This window comes from Ambystoma mexicanum, chromosome 4q (genome assembly GCF_040938575.1).
Source record: "Ambystoma mexicanum isolate Mex_15411 chromosome 4q, UKY_AmexF1_1, whole genome shotgun sequence".
In the NCBI taxonomy this organism is placed as follows: Eukaryota; Metazoa; Chordata; class Amphibia; order Caudata; family Ambystomatidae; genus Ambystoma; species Ambystoma mexicanum.
In genome coordinates, this window is record NC_090928.1 from 301522049 (window position 1) to 301543616 (window position 21568).

Consider the following 21568-nt stretch of genomic DNA (forward strand, 5'->3'; position numbering starts at 1 on the left):
TGCTGATCAGATCCCTGTAGATCTTTATAAAGAAGAGGAAATTGCGTGGGTCCAAGTTCTTTGCAGAGTCTTTAATGCTATACTTTCAACTGGCTTAATTCCCTTAACATGGTTCCAGGAAGAGATTATTCCTCTATATAAAAAGGGTTGTAGAGACTAGATAGGCCCTTTTGATAAGCCCTACAGGCTTATCAAGCTCTTCTTGTCGGCGAATTGAGGGGTTCCAACCGGCACCTGCAACCATACATAAGTAAAAGTCTAGTTGTTGTCCGGCTATCTCTTATGTACATAATTACTATGGTACATTAAAGAGACTCAGTAAATCAACTGTTGCCATTATCCTAACATTAAAAGGCACTTACTTGTTGTACAGGTGCTTACGCACTTATGGTGGTGGGGGCTTCTCAGGCATCAACCCATTTTTTGTCTGCTTGTTTTCTGCAGTGAGTAATGATGGCTTTTAGTGGGGCTCCTTTCATATAAATACATATTGGGCTATACCATTATTCAACCACACTAACTGTGGAATCTGATATTCTTAAATAAAAACAAAGAGGGGTCTGAGAGTGTCTGTACCAGCACAAACACAGCCGAGTGACCTGTTCTTGGGTGAATAACCCCTGGGAGAGACTCTACCAAGTTTTTAGCTCACTGTTCCTTTCACAGAGTAGACTGATATTCAGGGAAATGTCTTCTCTGTAAAATGGACAGTGAGCTAAAGACTTGGTAGAGTCTCTCCCAGGGGTTATTCACCCAAGAACAGGTCATTGGGCTGTGTTAGTGCTGGTAGAGAGTTTCCCAGACACCCCCCTTGTTCTGATATTCTTAAATGGCACACTAACTTGGCGGCTTCATAGACCATCATCAACATATGGCGCTTGACTCTCTTATCAAGCCATCTGTGCCTCAGTCACATGCAGATCTCACTTCTACACGTGTACGCACTACAGAAAACGGAAACAAATGGTTTGATACCTTAGAAGCCCCCACCACCATAAGGACTAAAGCACCTGTACAACAAGCAAATGCTTTTTAATGTCCGGATAATGCCAACAGTTGAGCTACTGAATCTCCAAATGTACCATAGTAATTATGTACATAAGAGATAGCCAGACAACAACTAGACTTTTATTGGGCTTATCAAAAGGGCCTATCTATTCAAGCTATGAATAGTATCAGGCTGACTTTGTCAGAATAAGAGATGCAAAGGGATATCATTGTTGTGCCCCGATTCTGTATAGGAAAAAATTGAATTACCCCATCCACACACCATTTGAAGGTGGTGCTAAGAGATTTTGCAACTCTTAGCATAGAGCAGCAAGGACCTGTCTTGAAAAAGAGGCAGGACATTTGTGTATCACCCCAGTAAATAGAGAGGTTCAGAGGTTTTGAGAAGGGTTACAAGCCCCTGAAGAAGTTCCACAGATTGAGTCTGAAAATGGAGGAACAAAAAAAGTTGGGCATATAATAGATCTCTAACGGGATCTTTAGATTAGTCGCAATATTTGCACACGTTTAGGCGTTTTACACAGTTGGAAGTATTCAGCACGGTGACACTTTGGCACATTGCACTTTAAATTGGTATCATGTGTTTTAAATGTATGAATGCATTTATTTGTGTTGTGTATATATGTAACTATACCTTCATGACAAACCAAAGGGTGATGAGGATTTTATCGATTATTACATTTTCAAAGGAATTGAAATTCTGCAGGTCACATTAATGTCTGACTTTACCTATACAAGCAGTACAGGTGGGTTCCAATATTATAGGAGCTTGTCTTACCAGGGATAACCTTCCTGCTGATATACCAAATACCATGGGATCTCTCAAAGTTTAATCAAATCTATCCCCTGTGCTGCCATTACTGTTTATATGGAAATAATGGGCCCTTGGGATGTAATTGACTATAATTCTTGCATTCAAATATTGTTTTCCTGCCCACACACTGTCTGCAAGCAATTTGGTTAGATCCATAACCAGTTTGTTCATGTGGCTATTCTGAGACTGCTGGCGACGGCTTCAGTCCCCAGTGCGCCAGCCGGTGACCTTAGTCCTACAAGTTTGCCTCAGTCCATCCCGATGAAGGCAGACCACAACCAGCCTCGTTGGCAAGCAAAGACTTTTGATGTGAAAATGCGCCAGGATTTTTGTTACCATTCTGCACAACATTACCACCTGCAGAATGAACAACCGTGCAAATAATAAGCATAAACTGATTTGTGTTTTTGTATAGGAAATGTTTTTTCCACACAACCCAATGCACCACAAAAAAACTTAGTTGTGAACTTGTGAACCAATTAACTATTTGTCAAAGCTCAAGTTGTATGTTCTTGGGTTTTTTATTTGTTGGATTTGTTGGCCTTTTGTGATTACACGTGTTTCGGCCGATTTGTATTCTGAAGATTTTTTTGTATTTCTATGCAGTTTCCAGAAAGGAAGCTTTCGAATGAATTGCCTTGACTGCTTGGACCGCACTAACAGTGTGCAGGCCTACATAGCCCTGGAGGTAGGTTCAGCCTAGAATGTTCTTGACTGGTGGCAAGTATACATTTGTATAATTGGAAGAAAAACCTTGGTTACAGTTGTGGAACAAAACCCACACATAGAAGCTCTGCAGCTGTTTGACCATGAAACTCTCTGACTGTGTGATGGGCGGCAGGATGGCAGTGGGGTCTGTAATTGGCAATTAGAGTCGAATCAAGGCAGGGGTTTTCAACAGGGTGTCACCAAGCTGGGCTTGAAAGAGGGTGGTGTTCCTGGACATAGTTTTCGATAATGTCACTGAAACATGTTGCATTCTCTACTGTACACCAGTTTACTGGGATATACTGGTGTTTCTAAGGGCCCAACTGCTGAAACAAGAGAGAACTCTGTGACTTCCAAGAATTCAAAATAAAAAAGGTTTTGGAGCAAAAACTCACAGCAGAATCACTCACGGTCTCTAGGGGAGCATCATAGAGGCCGAATGCCTCATCTGGTTCAGTACGCCATGTATCCGCCGCAGAAAATGCCCTCCACCCCTCCCCATGTAGAAGTGAGTTTCTCATGAAAAGAGAGAGCCAGTTTCCCAGACAGATCTTCAGACTGAGCAGGATAGGTGAGAAGTGTTAGGAGAAAATGGAGTGTGCTGGAGTGCTCTTTAGCATAGTTGTGTTTTTTTTTTTTTTTTTTTTGTCTGAGCCTTTGTTTTACTCCCCACATGGTGTTGTGGTACCAGGCCTTGTCGCCTCTGTATGACATTTGACCTCATCAAAGTCTCATGCTCTCCACCCTCCTTCAATCCACCAGCAGGTACTTGTGATGGTATCAAGTTCCAATAAGGGCTTTGAGCCTTGGTGCATTTGTTTGCTTGGGGACACCAGCAGGATCATTCTAGGGGACCTCACAGCCTGCTGTTGGCTAAAAGCACTGCAGTAGAGGCCATTTGTCCCACAGATGTTTTGGGGTGTCCCTTTTTATGTTGGGAACAGCAGGACCTGAAACCTGACGGGTGAGAGTAGGCTGTAATCGGTGCTTAATTTCTGGGGGTGTCTGCCAAGGCTCAACCCTGGATCTTATTTTTGAGCCCCAGCACTTATTGTCACACTCACTTTATTTATGAAATGGTGATAGTCAGTGCATCCATCAACCTCCATGAGGAGGTGTGACATGTAGTTTAACCCCAAATATGTTGACATTGTGGGGAGCAGCTATGGATGGTGACATCAGTGGTGGGGAACTGCCTACTCAGTGTCACAGGCGTGCTCAAAAGTATTTGGGCCCTGGCACTTACTTTTATTTTTACAAACTAACGTTTTGAAAGCTTGATTTCTTCCCTGGGGTGGCGGTCACAAGCCGTGTTAAGCTAGAAGACCCCGATAACGAATGGAGTGAAATACGGCTTTGCATAGAGGATGGGTATTTTGGTTGTTGTGCATAAAGGCTTTGTGGGTGGCAGGGCACACACAGAAAGGAGCATCTTTAAAGTATTCACTCTCAATATCAAGCAGCCATGGCCAAGGACCACATTCTTGCACAGATTTGTGGATTCTACTGGATCTGGGCAGATCAGTGATGCGGCAGGAGCATGAAGAGCACTGTGTCATATACCTCATTAAGTGTTTTTGAGTTGTGCCAACTCATTCTTGGGTATTTCATTGAATTCATGTCCATCTTATTGGAAACCCTGACTGTAGTTGTACCTTGAATTTTACCCTGGAGATTACATAACATTCTTTTAATTATGTTTCTTTTTAGAACAGTGCTGTGGTACATTTAATTGGGCAATATGTATTAAAACTGGAAGTGGAGGGTGGTCTTCCTCTGGGGATGACACTGTTCATCCTCCTGAACAAGATGCATTGTTGTATATGGATGTTATGCTCGATATGTACTTTAAATTACAAGCCCAACCCCCTTTGTTTTGGTCCATAGGTCCTGCCCACTCAACTTGAAAGCCTGGGGGTGATTGATAAGAAGTCTGTCCTGGAGCGCTTCGAGGAGTCCTACAAGGCAATGTGGTCTCTAAATGCACACAATCTGAGCCGGGTTTTCACGGGCAGTCGGGCCCTGAAAGGGAAAGCCAAAGTATGAAACATTCAATGAAATGTGAGTGTCCTGTGAAATGCATGAACAATACTTCTGATCATTTACTATCTTTGCGAAATAGGTGGGGAAGCTGAAAGATGGAGCACGCTCTGTATCCAGGACCATACAGACCAATTTCTTCGATGGAGTGAAGCAAGAAGCCATTGACCTATTGCTCATGGGCGATTTCTATAGTGAGGAATATGCTGACAAGGGAAAGATGCTCATGGGCAACACTGCTCTTCTAGGTAAGCAAAGAGTCAGCTTAATGCATACTTTGTGTATTGGTTTTCTGTAAATCTTAAAATCAATGTTTGATGCAAACCTTTACACTTTGATTAACTCCACTGTGTCAGCGTCATTACTGAAGGAATAACATGTACAAAGTAACATTTGTTCTGCATAGCAATTCTTTTTTTTACTATTCTTTGATTGTACTTAAATTAAAAATTGGTTTTCTTGCTTCCCTATTCACAAAATCCTTTCCTACACATTTCATCATGAACACCCGGTACTTTATTAATGTAACCAGGAAATCATATGATCATCGTGAAATCGGTAAAGACTTCCATCACAAAAATAGTTGTAAATCTATAGCTTTTTAGTTTTGGCTATTAGGTGGTGCTGAAAGTGCTACCTATGAAGCCGAAAATATTGTCATTAAAACAAGAGCTTTACCGTGAGATCTTGAAATAGGAGCTTTGGATGCAGGTTGGTAATGCTTTTCAATGCAGGTTGACATATGAGAATGGATATATGGTAGTTTGGTTAGGTGTCCCACCAATGTAACGCCAATCGCCAAGTGAAATCTATAGGGATTTCCTCCCATTCCCACCCATCGCCTCCCACAACACACCTCTGTTTGCACTCTTTGGCTGATTGTCTAGTGTGGTCAATTTGTCAACTTTTTTACTCACAAAATGGCAGCCGTCATCTGTTAATGTAAAAAAAAAGTAATTAATCATCATTGATGCTTTTAAATGTATTGACTACAGCTTTAAAGTTATGTTGCACATTTTTATGTATTTTAAATAAACCAGTTAATGTAAATTTTCGTTTTGGTTTAAAATGGCTTTGAAAAGGTTCCTATTGTGATTTGTGTGGTTTTGGTCAAGTGTTTTTGATCGAAGTAGCACCTGATTGGCTGATAAATTGGTGATGTCATTAGAATGTGATTGGCTGATCAGTGTCTGCTTGTTTCTTCAAGTAAGCCATTTTGTTGCTCGGTGCTTTTCCCTTGCCTCCACTGCCCCATGTTGCAGAGCCCTTTGCTCCGTGCTTTTCCCTTGCCTCCAATGCCCCGTGTTGCGAAGCTCTTTGCTTGGTGCTTTTCCCTTGCCTCCATTTCCCCATGTTGCTGAGCTCTTTGCTTGTTGTTGGTGACAATTAAATTAGGGCTGGTTCGATTGCTGCACATGATTTTTTAACTTTACCCATCCTTGGGGGTCATTACAAGGCTACCCCCTTACTGGGTACCGGGTCCGGGTTCCTTAATGAGGAATTACCGGGCCATTCCAACCTTGGTGGACCCTGTAATTCCTCATTTAAGGAACCCGGACACGGTACCTCCCCATTCCCATTCGAGTGCCCATAGGGCTTAATGGGAATGGAGAGGGTGCTAACAACGGGCCTGTTAATAGCAGGCCCTTTGTTAGCACCCTGGTCTGCTCGCGGGACCCGCTAAAACCAGGCGCCCTTAGCGGTTCCCGCAAGCAAACCTCGTAATGCGGTGGTAGGGGTTTAACGAGGCCGGCAGCTCTACCGGCCCCGTTAAACCTCTACCACCAACCTTGTAATGACCCCCCTTGTCTTCTCAGCAGAGACTCGTAGTACAGGATTTGCAATGCAACTGAATGAAATGTCGCAGTCCAGGTGCCAGCTGGCGTTTTATAAAAGCTGTCATCTCACAGTTTCTTTTCCCGGGATCAGGGATCACAGCGTGGGGCTATCTCGAACCGCGCCTGTTCCAGAGAGGCAGCAGCACAGAGAGAAGGGAAATCGAAACCAGTGCTGGGAGCAGAGAAGTAAAACCAGAGGAAAACACAGTTCTCAGGACAGGGGACGAGTTCGCTGAGAACCCTCTCTCTTGCAGAGCAATCAATTTGCAAATGACCGAAAGGGCCAAGTACAGGCACCCTCTTAACAGAGAGCAGATACGTGCATGTTTTGTTTTCTCTAACAAAAACATGTTGCGTGGCTCAATGTTTAAACGCACAGAACGTCATTGATTTGAAGTTACAAATAATTACCCATGCTTTCTACTTTCCATCATATTTATCATGTTATATAATACATCACTATGTCCTCGCTATCCATGTTCTGCGCAGCAGAGCGTAGGAAACGAGAGGGGTGTGTGCCCGTGGATCCGTCTCCATCTGGTGTCCTGATACAAAGAGATCAGTGCACATTTGTTTCCAAATATGAGGTGTCACAATATTTCATAGTGCGGTGCTGAGGGGCCCGAGCTACAGTCATACCATTGTTTACAACAACATTCTGATTTGGTCCTTGAATACCATATTGCTCACTGTTACACCACTTGTCTAGCATGTTCATCTTTCTTTGGTTCCCGTTCAATAACCACATTCAAAATATATAGTGCTTTGGTGTCATGATGGGCCAGAACCTCCTAACACTCCATCTGTCCCTCACAGAACCTTCCCAATGTTCTCCCCCCTGTTATTCCCAGGTGATGACCTCATGTAGGTGGAATTCCACCATGTATACAAACATTAGGCAACCCACAATACACTTCCATCCTCGCAACCCCCAGAAGACCAATATCCAAAACAGGAAAAATGAAGAGGAGAAGCAAAAGGAAAGTGAAGCAAAAAGGAAGACGAGGAAAGGCAATTGAACCATCTAGCGCTAAACATTGTCAGGGGGTGAAGATGTTTCAATACGTCTTGAAGGGAAGTATCGCCCCCACTCCAGTTGCCCCCCCTCGTAGTGCCCGGTACTTTCACACCAAAATATGTGACGTATGATGAACAGATAAACCAGCAGGGAGCAGCACATGGGCTATGCCCAGTACCTATCGAATAACCACACCTATTGAAGTACCGACACCTAAGAAAACATGGACAGTAAGGTATCCATTGAGAAAGCCATATTCACAGTCGAGACAATATGACGGTTGTCAGAAGGGAATACCCGAAGAATCCAAGAAGATAATAAAGGAAGATGAATGGTGAGGTCATCAAAAATTGGACTGACACACATATAGAAGATATGATGACCTGAGAATGCCGACAAAAGACGAGAGACTGTGGATGAATGAACTTTTGAGCCCGCGATGAAGAAACTGATGCCATCGTGAAGCTTGCTTATGCTTTATAGTAAATAGCCTGCAGCAAGTGCCAACATGTACAAGTATATACCTCAAAAGTACTTTATATATAAGTATAATTCCACTACGCACATGAGCAAGAGGTTACTAAAGGCCTCAAAAAAGAGCATGTTGCACAAAGAAATCGAGAATCAACGGGGCGTGGCTCGGAGCCGCTGCGAACGGCATGGCTTCTTAAGAGCTCCTGTCTGGCCCAATGCGCCGCAACGACTAACGCCGCTCTGAGGCTCCGTTAACTGCCGCAATTTAAATATATGATGTTGGAGGTTCTCCTGCGGGTGTTGTTCGAGTGGGCTCCCACATCGTGGCCAATTTACCGTGATTTTGGTGCTTTCATCACGCGGAACCCACCAGACCCCAAGATGGCAGCCACGCTCTGCAGCACGGAGGAACCACAATAAGAGAAGCTAGCGAGTGTACTACAATGCCACTTCAGCCGCAGAATGCTTCTAGCATTCTCTCCAACATAGCAGTGTATATAGCAGCCTCATATATCCAGCAAGCATCTCTCCGCCCGACCTCGAGTGGCCAGTGACTCACCTCCTGAAACCACGGATGTGTACGGAGTCGAAAGCACAGAGCGGCGGTGGTGACTGTTAACCGCGGCCCTGCTGCTCCATATCTAGAGCCGTTGACCCACGCTCTGGCCGACATCTGACGAAGAGCCCCTTCCCAGCCTCTGGGGGTGCAAAAAGGGACCAGCGGAACGATGCATGTGGGCGGGCTGGCTCCTCGCAGCCTCGGACTATCAGCAAGCCCCTCCTCCCTGGCTGGGAAAGCCTCTGGCTCTGTGCGGAGGGAACGCTCTAGGGCAAAGGGCAAAAGACGTGCCTCGGCGGCCCCGAGCCCGGCCATAGCGGGCCCTGCACACCGAGGCGCTCATGGGCCGGTCGTGAGTGGCAGCCGAGGCACACCACCAGCGGGGCAAGTTGGCGAATCATGCCCCCACACAATCAACCGCCCGCAAATTGAGCGCTGGGGTAATTTACAACCAAGGAACTTGGACCCAAAGGGGGGATCCTCCTGAAGCAGTGGGATCGCCCAGCACTTGCCAGAATATACAGCAGCTCAAGCGATATGAGGAGTCGGGAGGGGAAAGTGGCATCTATTGAATCGCGTAGGGACCCGGAGTCGGTGCCCACAAGCAAATTTACCCCAGTCCCAAGTGTCAATTGTCAGCAGATCCCATCTGACCCTGAACCTACGCCAACATAGCCTCCTTACATCTCAATCACTGCACCACCACCCAAGAATCACCAAGGAGCACACTGTGCTACAGCCTAACCGGCAATAGCTAAAGCGAGGGCACGGAAGATCAGCCCCAAGCCCTGAGCAACCTAACACACGAAGTGGAAACAGAACTATCTAGTTAGAAGTTAGGCCATTGAGTCACCGGCGGCAAAATGTCTAAAAGCGGGAAGACGGCTAAACAAACAGACATTGCCACTCTCATGGCTTCCTCAGCCACCGAAAGATCTAGGAAGATGGACCCGCCGGAGGAATCCACCAAGAATACTACGACCACATTGACAGCGCCAGAGCTCACCCCATCACAAGTTGCCACTAAAGCCGATCTTCAAGAGCTACTGTCGGCACTTACTAGGGAATTCCAAAAAAGCACTGAAGAAAGTCACTAAGAAAATCAACTCTTTGGACAAAAGGGTGGGGGAAGTAGAAAACCGAACTACCGAACTGGAATCCGAGGTCTGCGACCAAAGATTTGAAAATGAACATGACAGAGACAGAATAGCAGCCCTCGAGACGAGATGCAACATCCTGGAAGCAAAACAAGACGACTTAGAAAACCGATCACGTAGGAACAACATCCGCATTCAGGGAATTTCATCCTCTATCCCAGATGCGGACCTGAAATCCTATGTATCTGACCTTTTTCGATTATTACCCTCCAGATGACTCACCCTTGGAGTTAGACCGGGTGCACAGAACGATCCCGAGGAGAGCATCCACCTTCCCCCTGGATGTCCTGGCAAGGATACATTTTTTTTTCAAATAAAGGAGGATATAATGCGTGAAGCAAGGCAGATGAGTCAGATCACCTTTTAGGGATCTACAATATCGTTATACCAGGACTTGGCGAACTCAACTCTTCAAAAACGGAAAATGATGAGGCCACTGACAGTGTGGTTACGCGAAAAGAAAATCCCATACCACTGGGAATTCCCTACATCTGTGAGATTTATATGGGAAGGATCTCGGAGACAAATCCAGACACTGAAAGAAGCGGAGATACTTTTGGGCCAAGGCAGAGCAGAGGGAGATACCAAATCCGAAAGAAACAAATCATCCCACACAGGGTAGATCTCTGGGAGGAGAATGGACAAACACTAGCAGACGACGCAGACTCCGGGGTCCCCCTAAGAAAGACAGCAACACGGGTTGAGTACCCTTCAACGGCGCCAGAGAACATTGGCACTCGGTCCTCAAGCAGCTGGTCCTTATGATAGACATCGAGGCAACTATGGAGAGAGGAAATTACACACCAATATTCTAACAAAGCGGGAGCTCTGACTGTGCTCCACCAAACTTCAATTTGGCGGCCCAGTTGGCCAACAGCAAGCGCATTGGTGCCACCAGTTTCCCAGTGGCAGTAGGATGACGTTTCTCCTACCAGTTCAACGTGGGGAGGGGGGAGAGGAGGAGGATAGGAGTCTTAAAAGAACAAACTCAAAGTTTGGCACTACAATCATCTCAAGTTATGTCCTTTCAACAGCACTACAGCATACGACAACAACAAGAAACACACCATTCCAACACAACTACAGAGCCCGGTTAACAATCTCACAGACCCAGGTGGGGGACGAAATACGACCCATACTCAACACAAAACATTAAGGGATGGCTGATGCAAGTGAGATAAGAATCCTATCCTGGAACGTTCAAGACATGAACTCCCCAAGAAAGCGCAAATCAGTGGAACACTGGCTGGATCACTTATCCGGAGACATTGTGCTACTCCAAGAACCCCACCTGCTACAGGAAGACGAGCACCGCATAAGACACAATAGATATAAGAAAGCCTATTTCGCCTCAGCAGGGAAGAAGAAAAGAGGGGTAGCTATATTATTAAGCGACAAAGTCCCACTATCAAAGATCACAATAAGAAGAGACTCAGAGGGCCACTTTCTCTTACTTAAAGGCCTTTTTGAAGAACTCCCTATCACAATCGTCACAATCTATATCCCTAACACATCCCAAACCAGCTTCATCGCGGATCTCATTCCAACCATCCTAGCTTTTCGCTAAGGTCACCTGATCATCGGTGGGGATTTTAACTCCATGCCAAACCCGCAAATGTGCAAAACTCTCCCCTCCACAAATGCAGACTTCGCACAGGCTTTATCCCTAGCTAAATTGTTCAGAGAAACAGACCGTTGATGCCTGGAGGTTATTTAATGACAACTCACGAGACTACACGCACTATTCCAATGTTCACAAAGGATACTCAAGAATAGACTTTATTCTAATTTCCAGAGTGTTGTTCCCATGCTTAAACAATGCAGAAATTCATACCTGCATGATTTCTGATCACGCTCCAGTCTCTGTAAACTTAGCCATATCAGTCCAAAAAAACCCTGTTTGAAGGTATTGGAAATTAAACGACTCCCTACTACTAGACGAAGGTATCAGAACAGAAGTGGAGACCACAATAACCAACTATTTCAAAGAAAACACTACAGAGGCCTCCCCTATCAACATCATCTGGGACGCAATGAAAGCTGTAGTTGGAGGATCACTGATTGGTGCTGGGGCGGAGCAAAGAAGAATATCAAACATCGCAGCAACTAAACTGGAAAAAGAAGTGAACCAACTAGAAGCCGAACTAAGTGCGCTACACCAGAAAAGTAGAGAGATCTTTGAGAAAGGCCAAAATAGCGCTAGAAATGCACTGCGCCGACCGAACAGCCAAATCATTAGCATATACAAAACAGTTCTGTTACAGCAAAGGGGACAAAGCAAATAAGGTTCTAGCGCAGAAGCTGAAAAAGATCCATGGCCGAAACAACATCCTCAAACTGCGGTGAGAATATGGGAAGTTGCTCTACTCCGAGATAGATAAAATCAAGGAACTGGTGAGGCACCATAATTCTATGATGTCTGGAAACCCAACTGTTCTAGACAATCTGCCGGAATACCTGAGCGCTATATCCCCCCAAAGTCCAACCCAGCTGGAATCCCTGAAAGCACCCATCGATATGGAAGAAATTATTGAAGCCATGAAATCCCTCAAAACTACCACTCCTGGACCAGATGCTCTCTCCGCAAACTTTTATAAAAAATATGCCAGAATTTTAGCAGCCCAGATGGCCGCCTTATTTAACTCCTTCGTGTTGGCAAGATCGGTCACTAAATCAATGGCCGAGTCGGTCACAGTCCTGCTACATAAGCCCGGGAAGGATCCGAATTACCTGACTCTTAACGCCCGATATCACTCCTGAATAACGATGGCAAGATCTATGCCAAAGTACTAGCCAGGAGGCTTGGGCGGCTCTCCCGTTTTTAATTGACCAAGATCAAACAGGATTTATTCCGGGAAGAGGGACCCACGACAACATCAGGCAAACAATAAATATAATTGAAAGCGCCCACAAAATGAAGGTAGGGATGGCAGTGATCTCATTAGATGCCCACAAAGCCTTCGACCAGGTAGACTGGGGATACATAGGAGCGGTCCTTGAACATTTTGGCTTTGGCCCCAATTTCACCACTTGGGTTATGGCTAATTATCAGGTCCCCACAACACAACTACGGGTCAATGGCACCAGGTCGGAACATATACACATATCCAGGGGCACTAGACAGGGTTGCCCACTCTCCCCCTAGTCTTTGCCTTGTCTATGAAATCTTTTGCTGCTAGAATTAGGCAGAACAAAAATATAAAAGGGATTACATTGGGAGACCAAGAATACAAAATCGTGTTATACGCAGATGATGTGTTTATAACAGCATCAAACTTGGCAAGGTCCCTGGGAGCACTATGGGAAGAAATTAGAGAATTCGGGGCCCTATCAGGGTTTAGGGTGAACCTGGTCAAGTCCTCAGCTTTAGCCATCAATCTCTCTACACAAGAGAGGCTCTAGCCCCCCTATCACCAATACCATGGGCTACAGGTGCAATTGAATATCTTGGGGTACAAATCCCAGAAGACCCACGGCACTTGTATTCAAGCAACATCCCGCAACTAATACACAACATGCAAAGTGATCTTAAAAGGTGGAAGCAGCATGAAATCTCGTGGTTCGGGCGAATTACCGCCATTAAAATGAATCTAATTCCCAGATGGCTGTACCACTGCACATAACTACCAATCCATATCCCGGGCCCGGCCCTAAAGGCTCTACAAACTGGGGAGGGAAAAAGCCCTGAATTCCCAAACGAATTATGCTTGGGGGCAAAACACAGGGAGGGCTGGGAGTACCCGACATGGCTAGATACAACCTGGCCGCTCAACTATCACACGCATTCTCCTGGGTGCAAGAAACAGATCCCCCGAAATGGACACACATCGATGAATTCTGGTGCCCGCTCCCACTATCTGATCTCCCACACCTACCGAATATAAAGCCACAGGCAAATAGCAGTCCCCTTTCAGCCACGACTGTAACGGTCCATTGCTGGAAAACTGCAGTTCGGAAATGGGGGAATACGCAGTTCCTTGGGACCCCTGACACCCATCTGGAATAATCCTGACTTTTCACTTTGAATGCCCCCGCTTGACTTTCATTCCTGGATAGAGGGTGGGCTGGGTAAAACTAGCAATGTTTTAGAAGAGGGTTCCCCCATCTCATTCGAGAGATGCAAACTAAAATTCGGAGTTGGGGAATGGGAGAGATTCCGTTATGCCCAAATCAGGCACTGGATGTCCCACAGCAGAACCCGAGAAAAATGCTCCAGAGAATTAACAGCGCAGGAGCTCTCCTTGACAACACCAACCAGAAGGGGTAGGACCTCGACCATCTATCGCCTCCTAGACAGGACAGACCCCGCAAAAAAAGAAAGATATATGCTAGAATGGGAAAAGGACCTGGGGCGAGAAATAGAGGTGGAAGAGTGGGGGAAAATATGGGACAGATTGCATCAAAGCTCTCAATGCATCATGAACAGGGAATGGGGATATAAACTTTGTTATAGATACTATGTCACCCCAGCCCAAATTCAGAAGGCCAACCCGGATATCCCTGGAACCTGCTGGCGTGGTTGCCCGGTCCCTGGTTCATTATTCCACATGGTATGGTCCTGACCAAAGGCAGAGGCATACTGGAGAGAAATTTTAAAACACATTAAAGAAATCTCCGGTCTCTCTATACCCTGGGACCCTGGAATTATTCTACTGGGTGAAACAGGAGACGGTGCATTTCCGATCTCAGGTTAAATACCCCGACTATGCACGCACCTAATTCTGGCAGCAAAAATCGCAATGGCTCGATTGTGGAAAGACGAAAGCGGTCCTTCGATAGCTTTATGGTGGTCCAAATGTTGGGACATAGCAGTGGCCTAAAAAATCACAGCAATACGAGCAGGCTTCCTGAACAGAACCCTGAATGTATGGGACCCATTCATGGACTACGCGGCTAAGTTCCCGGCCCTCACCAAGAGACCTCCACTTACCAGATGGCTCCAATGTAGCCCGCTCTATTGAATATTGGACCTCACTCAAAACACGTCAAAGACAGGGCCCACACCCGCTCATGAACGGATTGGATCACGGATAATGGCGACAAGTCCATCAACAGTCCCCTCAACCTACAAACACTATGAGAGATACTCTAATGTGAAGCAACTCATAATTAATGCATTGTTGTAATTGTTGTAATGCCTTGAAAAACCCAATAAAATCAAGGCAGAAAGAAACCCAGCTGAGGATGATCATGCTAAGAAGCTGAGGTCTTATCTGGCTGGAAAAGGCCGACATTGGATACAATTAAGGAGAAAAGAGAAGATCTTGTTCAGGAAGGTCAAGATAAGCCACAGACGGTGGAGGACTGCTAGAAACAAATCAAATATACAAAAAGACACAGAGAAAAGCCGATTTCACTGTGTCCAGTCACGTGACAAGGCAGGCTGGAAGAGTGAGACTTTCACACCTACGCATGGATCTCCGCCATTCCCATACTCCTTAAAAGTTCTCAAGACTACAGAGCAGACTCCTGGCCAAAATACAAAGCAGTAATTGACACATGGCTACTGAAGTGATGATTGATTGTAATGTAATTGGTGGGGCGCTGGGGTGAAGGCGAGCTCCTCTGCACCTGGATGTTCTTTCTGCATGCTGCTAGACGTAGATGGAAAAGTATGAGTGGGGTTGATTCCAACCCAATCATAGTGGACCATGTAATCTAGGGTCTTATAGTAAGTAGAGCCAATGGGAGGTCGTACCTTTAGAGATGTTCATAGTGGCCATTTTGAAGGGAGGACTTAGTTGCCCCACCTGACATTGATTATCCAATCCCCTCTCCCTGTTACCACACCTTCCTATAACCAATCATGTTGCATGTTAGGTTTTTATGAAATGCCACGTAGAATGTCAGCAATGACAAATTATTGCTATAAATATTGTTATTTCTAAAAGTGAGGAGAGCGAGAAGATCGAGCGGCGACTGATGTTTGTTGTACTCCCCGTTTTATGTACTTGTCATTAAATGGATTCCCTTTGACAAACTATTCAGTTGTCATAGTTATTTGATGCATGAGTATGAATCTGCATCCCCATCTATCTCGAGGGTACTGCTACTCATCTTAAATGGCTGTTTGGAAATATCCCAGTCAGAGGACCGGCTGGAGACCATCCAGTTCAATTTCATAATCCATCAATCAATATGATTGAAGCCTTCCACTCCCTCCCCCCTTACGTCACTTCACCTCCCATGTCACCAAATCACCAAATCCCCAAGTACATATAAATGCCTCTAGACCTGATCTTGCCTCCTGGTTCCCAGCTGCTGCCTCTAGGGCCTGATCAGGGTATTGTGAGAAACCAGAAGGTGTCTCACCGACTACTACCCAAGGATCTGCCATCCAGGTGGCCACGACATGGCCATCGCTTTGGGATCCAGTTCCTGTGGGTGGACCAGTGTGGGAGGATCACCTGGGTGAGAGGTCTTGTGGGAGTGGGACGCCAGATGGTGAGACGCAGTTTCCCCTTCTCTCTAATACCTTTACCCCATCCTACCAGGCAGGATATTTAGGAACTCTAACTCCCCTCAACCCCTCCAGGCCCCCTTTTACAACACAAACATTTTCTCACGGACAGCCGGCTATGAGGGAAAACAGACTAACACCCGAGCAGTATACCTGATGTGTCCCAATACAGTGGTCAGGCGAGGTCAGGCATTGCTGACCATGACACACACCTGGCTTCCATTAAGCTTCCCCACATGGATAAAAAGTGGAGCACGAGAGCACACTCGGAGAGAGGCAAAGCACAAGAAGAAACAGCATTTTCTGGACGGCAGCTGAACGAAAGAGCAAAGACTGCAAAATAGAAGGGGATCACAAGGAGGGAGGTTCCTTTGACCTTTACAACAAGGCACAGTTACTTTCCTGAAACCTTAAATAGAAACATAAGAGCAGGAAACCAGGCTGTAGAATCCTGCATTGGGTCGCAGATACCCGGGGCCCTCCCACCTCAATCAAGGCGGGGAGAAGCACGAACCACCAGGGTACCGTCCTTGGCTCCAAGAACAAAGCAGCGTCGGTGAAATCAACACAGCCAGTGAGTTGGCGAGGCCGATACAAGACTGGTCTGTGTTGAAGGCAAGGTTGCAAACAGCAACATTGTATGGCAACTGCTGGAACAAACATTGTTAAAACGTGTCGATTAGATAACGTTCAACTGCTGATGAGTGATTGAACTTTAAAAGCAAGATTCTATACTTTTGACAGAGTAGTCCGGCACAGCGTGGGTGCGCAGTCGAAAGTCTCTATAAGGTATCCAGCTGAGAATTGTCAAAGTGAAAGTAAGAAAGGGTTATATCAAGAAAAGAATGAGTAATTGTGAATTGAAGTGGTCCTGCGATGGGTCAAGCAAAATCCTGCGCACAGTCAAAAGTCTTCGATTTTGATTAAGTAGATACATTTTATCTCAGCCCAGAGCAGGGGAACCTGGGGTGAACAGGAACAGTTGTATATGTGAAATATTTGGTCTGAGATAAATTTGGTCTCAGCCCGGCGGAGGGGAACCCGGGGTGAACAGTAACAGTTGTATATGTGAAATATTTGGTCTGAGCCTGGCAGAGGGAGACCAATTGACGATTTTGTGTAAAAGTAGGTCTGAGCCCAGCCGAGGGGGACCGGAGTAAACGGAAAATTACCTGAGAAGTTGTATGTGTGAAATCCTAAGAAGAAAGGAACTTTAAGGTTTGTCGTGGTGCATCATGCCCTGAAATAAGAGAATTTGAATGGCAAAAGGACTTTGGCACAGAAGGCCCTGATGTGGAGGTTTTTTAACTTCATCCTCGTGCTAGAGAAGCCAGAGACTGTGCTAAGCTTGAGTGGGCTGCCTTGACCTGTGCTGAAAACATGGGAAGGGAAGCCAATGGCTAAAATATCCTGACATATCATTTCTTGAACACTTTTCTTTTGCAAAACATTGTTTCCCACAATATTTGCATTTAGAAGTAAGGATTGGCAATAGGTTTATTAGTATAGGCCGTTTTATTTTGACAGACCCGAGTAGGACTGTTATTATTTGATGGTCGTAGCCTGCTCCCATCTTTAGATTTAGGATTAGATAGGCGTTTTTCATACTCAATTGAAGTTCAATAAACACCCTTGAACTGTGATCACTTGTGTCTGTCTTACTGTGATACCATGCCTTCTTACAGTATTGACTGTCAGCACGCATCACACATAACATGAAAAAGGTGATAAAGTCCCTCGTCCTTGTGAGGGCTATGGTTTCCTCCACTTTTCACTACACTTGGCAACTCTGGATTCCAGTCTGCACCCTTGACTGTAAGCCTGCTAGGGTCCTTACCTTTCAGATTTTTACTTCTTCATCCGGCCCCCCACTATTATAATGCCTTTTCCATGCAGAGTGGATTTGAGGAGTTGGATCACCCCTTTCCTACATAGCAACCCCAACTCACCTTGAAAAAGTCTCCTCGACTTATTTTATTTGGTTACGGCTTGGCCTGTTTCCCTTGTAATATGCAGACTTGCTAACTCTCTGCTCTTGCACCATTCTCATCATAATTGCATGCAGGTCCAGACCTTCATTTCTTTCTTTCTTGACACAGCTCGGGTTGAACTTTGTGTTAGCGCCTGAAGGGACTCACTTGAGTGGTGCCACTGGCAGAGATGTGAATACGCCAGAGAAGCTCCTTCAGGAAAGATCTGACATTCAACCCATTATCTATGGACTGCTGGATGGATTCCTCAATCACTTTACTGAGGCGCATTAAACCATTTTTTTAGTCTGATGTTAGTATTACAATGATTGTCGCCATACCCCTGTACTTAAAGGATATTTTCTCTTTTTGCCCACAAATTGGGAGCCATTGTCACTGATCAACACCTCTGCGAAGCGTCACTGATCAACACCTCTACGAAGCCTTCCCTCGTAAACATCCTATCCAGGAATTCCACAGCTGTTGCTCCAGTAATAAACTCAAACGCAGTTGCCTAAGTCCACTTTGAAAAGTGATCAATCATAGTAAAAATAAACTGCCTTTTCTTACTTACCAAATTTTAAGTGCTCATTTAGTCTATGCCTAGGCAATAGCAACTTCCTTCAGGTGTTGGAATTGGACAGAGAGGCTGCCTCTCCAGTCAAAAGACCTCATCAGAGTTAAGACATGCCGAGGATACCCTGGCCACCCTCTCCACCTACATGTCCATGACTGGCCTCCAGTAAACAGAATGCACCTTCTGCATGGTTGCCATGATGCATGGATTCCCTCGATGGTCCATCTCCAGAATTCATTTTCATAGACATGTGGGGTATCAGCATTTCTCCTTTTGATCAGTAACGCTTTCTCAGCTGATGGCTCATTCCTTACCTCCCAGAAAACCCACATGGTCTCCCCAAAACATTTTTCGTCCATGCCTCCCAACTCATGTTCTTCACCCCATCCAGAATAGAGGGCCCCAGGTCAAGTTCTTTTATTGATTCGTTTGTGGAAATGCAGCACACCTCTTGGATGTTTACCTCTATAAAAATGTATTCCTCCACCACCTTCTCATTGCCTAGCACAGGCAGTGACCCCTTAGAGAGTTTGCATTGCAGTTTTCCTTCCCTTTGCCACTCTTATGTACTCATACTCTTGTAACCTCATGCTTAATCTAGGTACTCTGGGTGGGTATCCCTCACCATACCCTCATTGTGAACACTTCCACCAATGGTTCGTGGTCTGTGATAATGGTTACCCCGGGACCTCAGTTGTACCCATGGAAGAGCTGCACTCCCCAGCAACTTGTTGGTGATCATCAACACAGTTGAGGATATGATCCTTTGTACACCCTCAACACTTTGCAGTAGTAAAGCACCGAACCACCTGATGCTGGCATCAACTGTGATAATGGCAGGATAGTTCACTACGTACCCACCTAAGCTCATAGCCTTCCATATGCATTCCTTTATCTCATCCACCACCTTCTGATATTCCTCCCACCATGTGAAATTATCTCCTTTCTTCTTGAGCTGCATTAGTGAATTTGTAGTAGCAGAAGTAGTGGCAGCAAACATTTGGATGAACGTTTTATAAACGTATGCCAAACACAGCAAGAACTTCAATTCCTCTTTGCTTTATGGGATTGTTGCCTTCCGGATAGCCGGATACCCTTTAACAACCCTTCCTCTGGCAGGTGACCATACTTCCTAATAGTATGGCCTAGATAGTCAAACCGTTCTGCCTTAAATCTGCACTTGCTTGCTTCAATGGTTAGACCCCTTAACTTCAGTCTGCAAAACATTTTTGAACTTCATGTAAGTTGTTTTTTCCATTCCCATGGATTAATGTCATCTTGGTAGACTAATACACCTGTGAGGCCCTTCAGCAAATACATCGTGATGCATTGGAAAATAGCAGAAGCTGTTACCAATTCAAATGGCATCCTGCAGTACCTGAACACCCCAAACAGGGTGATATTCTACATAAAGGTCTTACTCTTCTCTAAGAGGGATCTAATGATAAGCTGCTGATAGATCTAGGGTTGTGAAGGTATCTGCACCCCTTATGCAGTCTGGCATTTCTGAGATGATGGGCATAGGGAATCGGTCGGCCACTATCTGGTTGCTGATGTCCTTGAGATTGGCGCACATTCTGATCTTGCCATTGGGATTGCATGCTACCACTATGGGGCCAAGACATTCTATCTGTCACTAGTTGCTGTATACCTTGTGACAAATGCTTGGATGTTGTCACCCTCTCTTCAAGGGGGAGCCACTCCCCATGAAGCCACGGAGGTGAGGTCGATACCCGACGGCCCTCCTGGGGGTGGTACTCAGCTGCAGGATATAATGGGGAGGGACCTCCCTGTGGAATTAGGAACGACTATTCAGGGAGAACACAGAGAACGTCCCACTCCCCTAACCCTCCTTTACCTTGCAACCCCATGAACGTGTCATGTACATAGTAGCAAAAGTGCTGGGACATTGAAGAACATAGCTGACCCAAGAGAGATCCATTATAAAAGTACTGGAACTAAGTAGAGTTAGGCCAACCTTAGAGAGAGCTGTCAGGGAAGTACTGGGATGAGGAGGAGGCGGTGCAGAGGTATGAATAGCGGTCCACAAAACACTAGGGAGAAGTCTAGTGTTTTGGGAGTCCTTATTGGCCAAGGCCTTTGCAAAATAGAAGAGGAAAAAACAAACTGAGAGAGGACCGGCCATGAAGAACCGCAAGTGCAGACGCCGACCTGGGGCGAAGAAGCAACAGAGTTGCTAGCTGGAATCCAGATGGACTGGCAACGTGGTTCCAAATCTGTCCAGAGAGGAAGGACAGATCAGCGAGTGGCGAGTCCCCGCATCTTGGTGAAATCAGCGGTGTAAGCCTGCTGCCAAGAGAAGCAACCCAGCCCCAGGGGAGCAGAACGCTGCAGAGTCACTGCAGCTCCAAGAGTGTCATAAGAGACTGCAGAGAACATGGAGAAGCATGCAGGAATGTCCAAGGCTGACCTGAGAGGACCGGCAAACACCCTAGAGGTACCTGAGTCACCGGGACGGTTGGTGGGGCTGTGAAAGAGAGAGAATCACATGTCTGGGACCCACACCCAATTGGGTCCTCTTCTTCGGCACAGTGCCTGCAGAGGTGTGAGCCAGAGCAATAAGAGAGAGAAGCCACAGGTCTGGGACCTGCACCAATTGAGAAGAACATCACAAGTCCTCTTCTTTGGCACAGTATCTGGCAGAGGTGTGTGCCAGGACTGCCAGAGTGATCAGAGCGAGAGCCGCAGGTATGGGGCCTGCACCCAATTTGAAAGAGTCTGAGAACAGGACCATTCTTGACAGGTTAGTGAACTAAGTTGGTCCAGGCCAGATGAAGGTAGACATACCCCCTGATACTGTGAACTGCATGATCAAGCCTGAGAAGCACCGGAGTAAGGGAGTCATTTCCCCAGACTTAGTACATTTTGAGATGGGCCTGAGGAAGGGAGTCATTCCCCCAACTATTGTGACCTGTGATATAGAA

General features: G+C 45.9%; 1 protein-coding gene across 1 annotated transcript in view; it reads left to right on the top strand.

Annotated features, from left to right (window-relative positions):
• Positions 1 to 21568, top strand: part of SYNJ2 (synaptojanin 2) — a 1190168-nt gene that overhangs the window by 640824 nt on the left and 527776 nt on the right. Inside the window, exons 9-11 of the mRNA XM_069607872.1 lie at positions 2429 to 2510; positions 4418 to 4570; positions 4653 to 4818. Coding sequence (XP_069463973.1) covers positions 2429 to 2510; positions 4418 to 4570; positions 4653 to 4818 — 401 coding nt within the window. The remainder of the gene's footprint in view (positions 1 to 2428; positions 2511 to 4417; positions 4571 to 4652; positions 4819 to 21568) is intronic.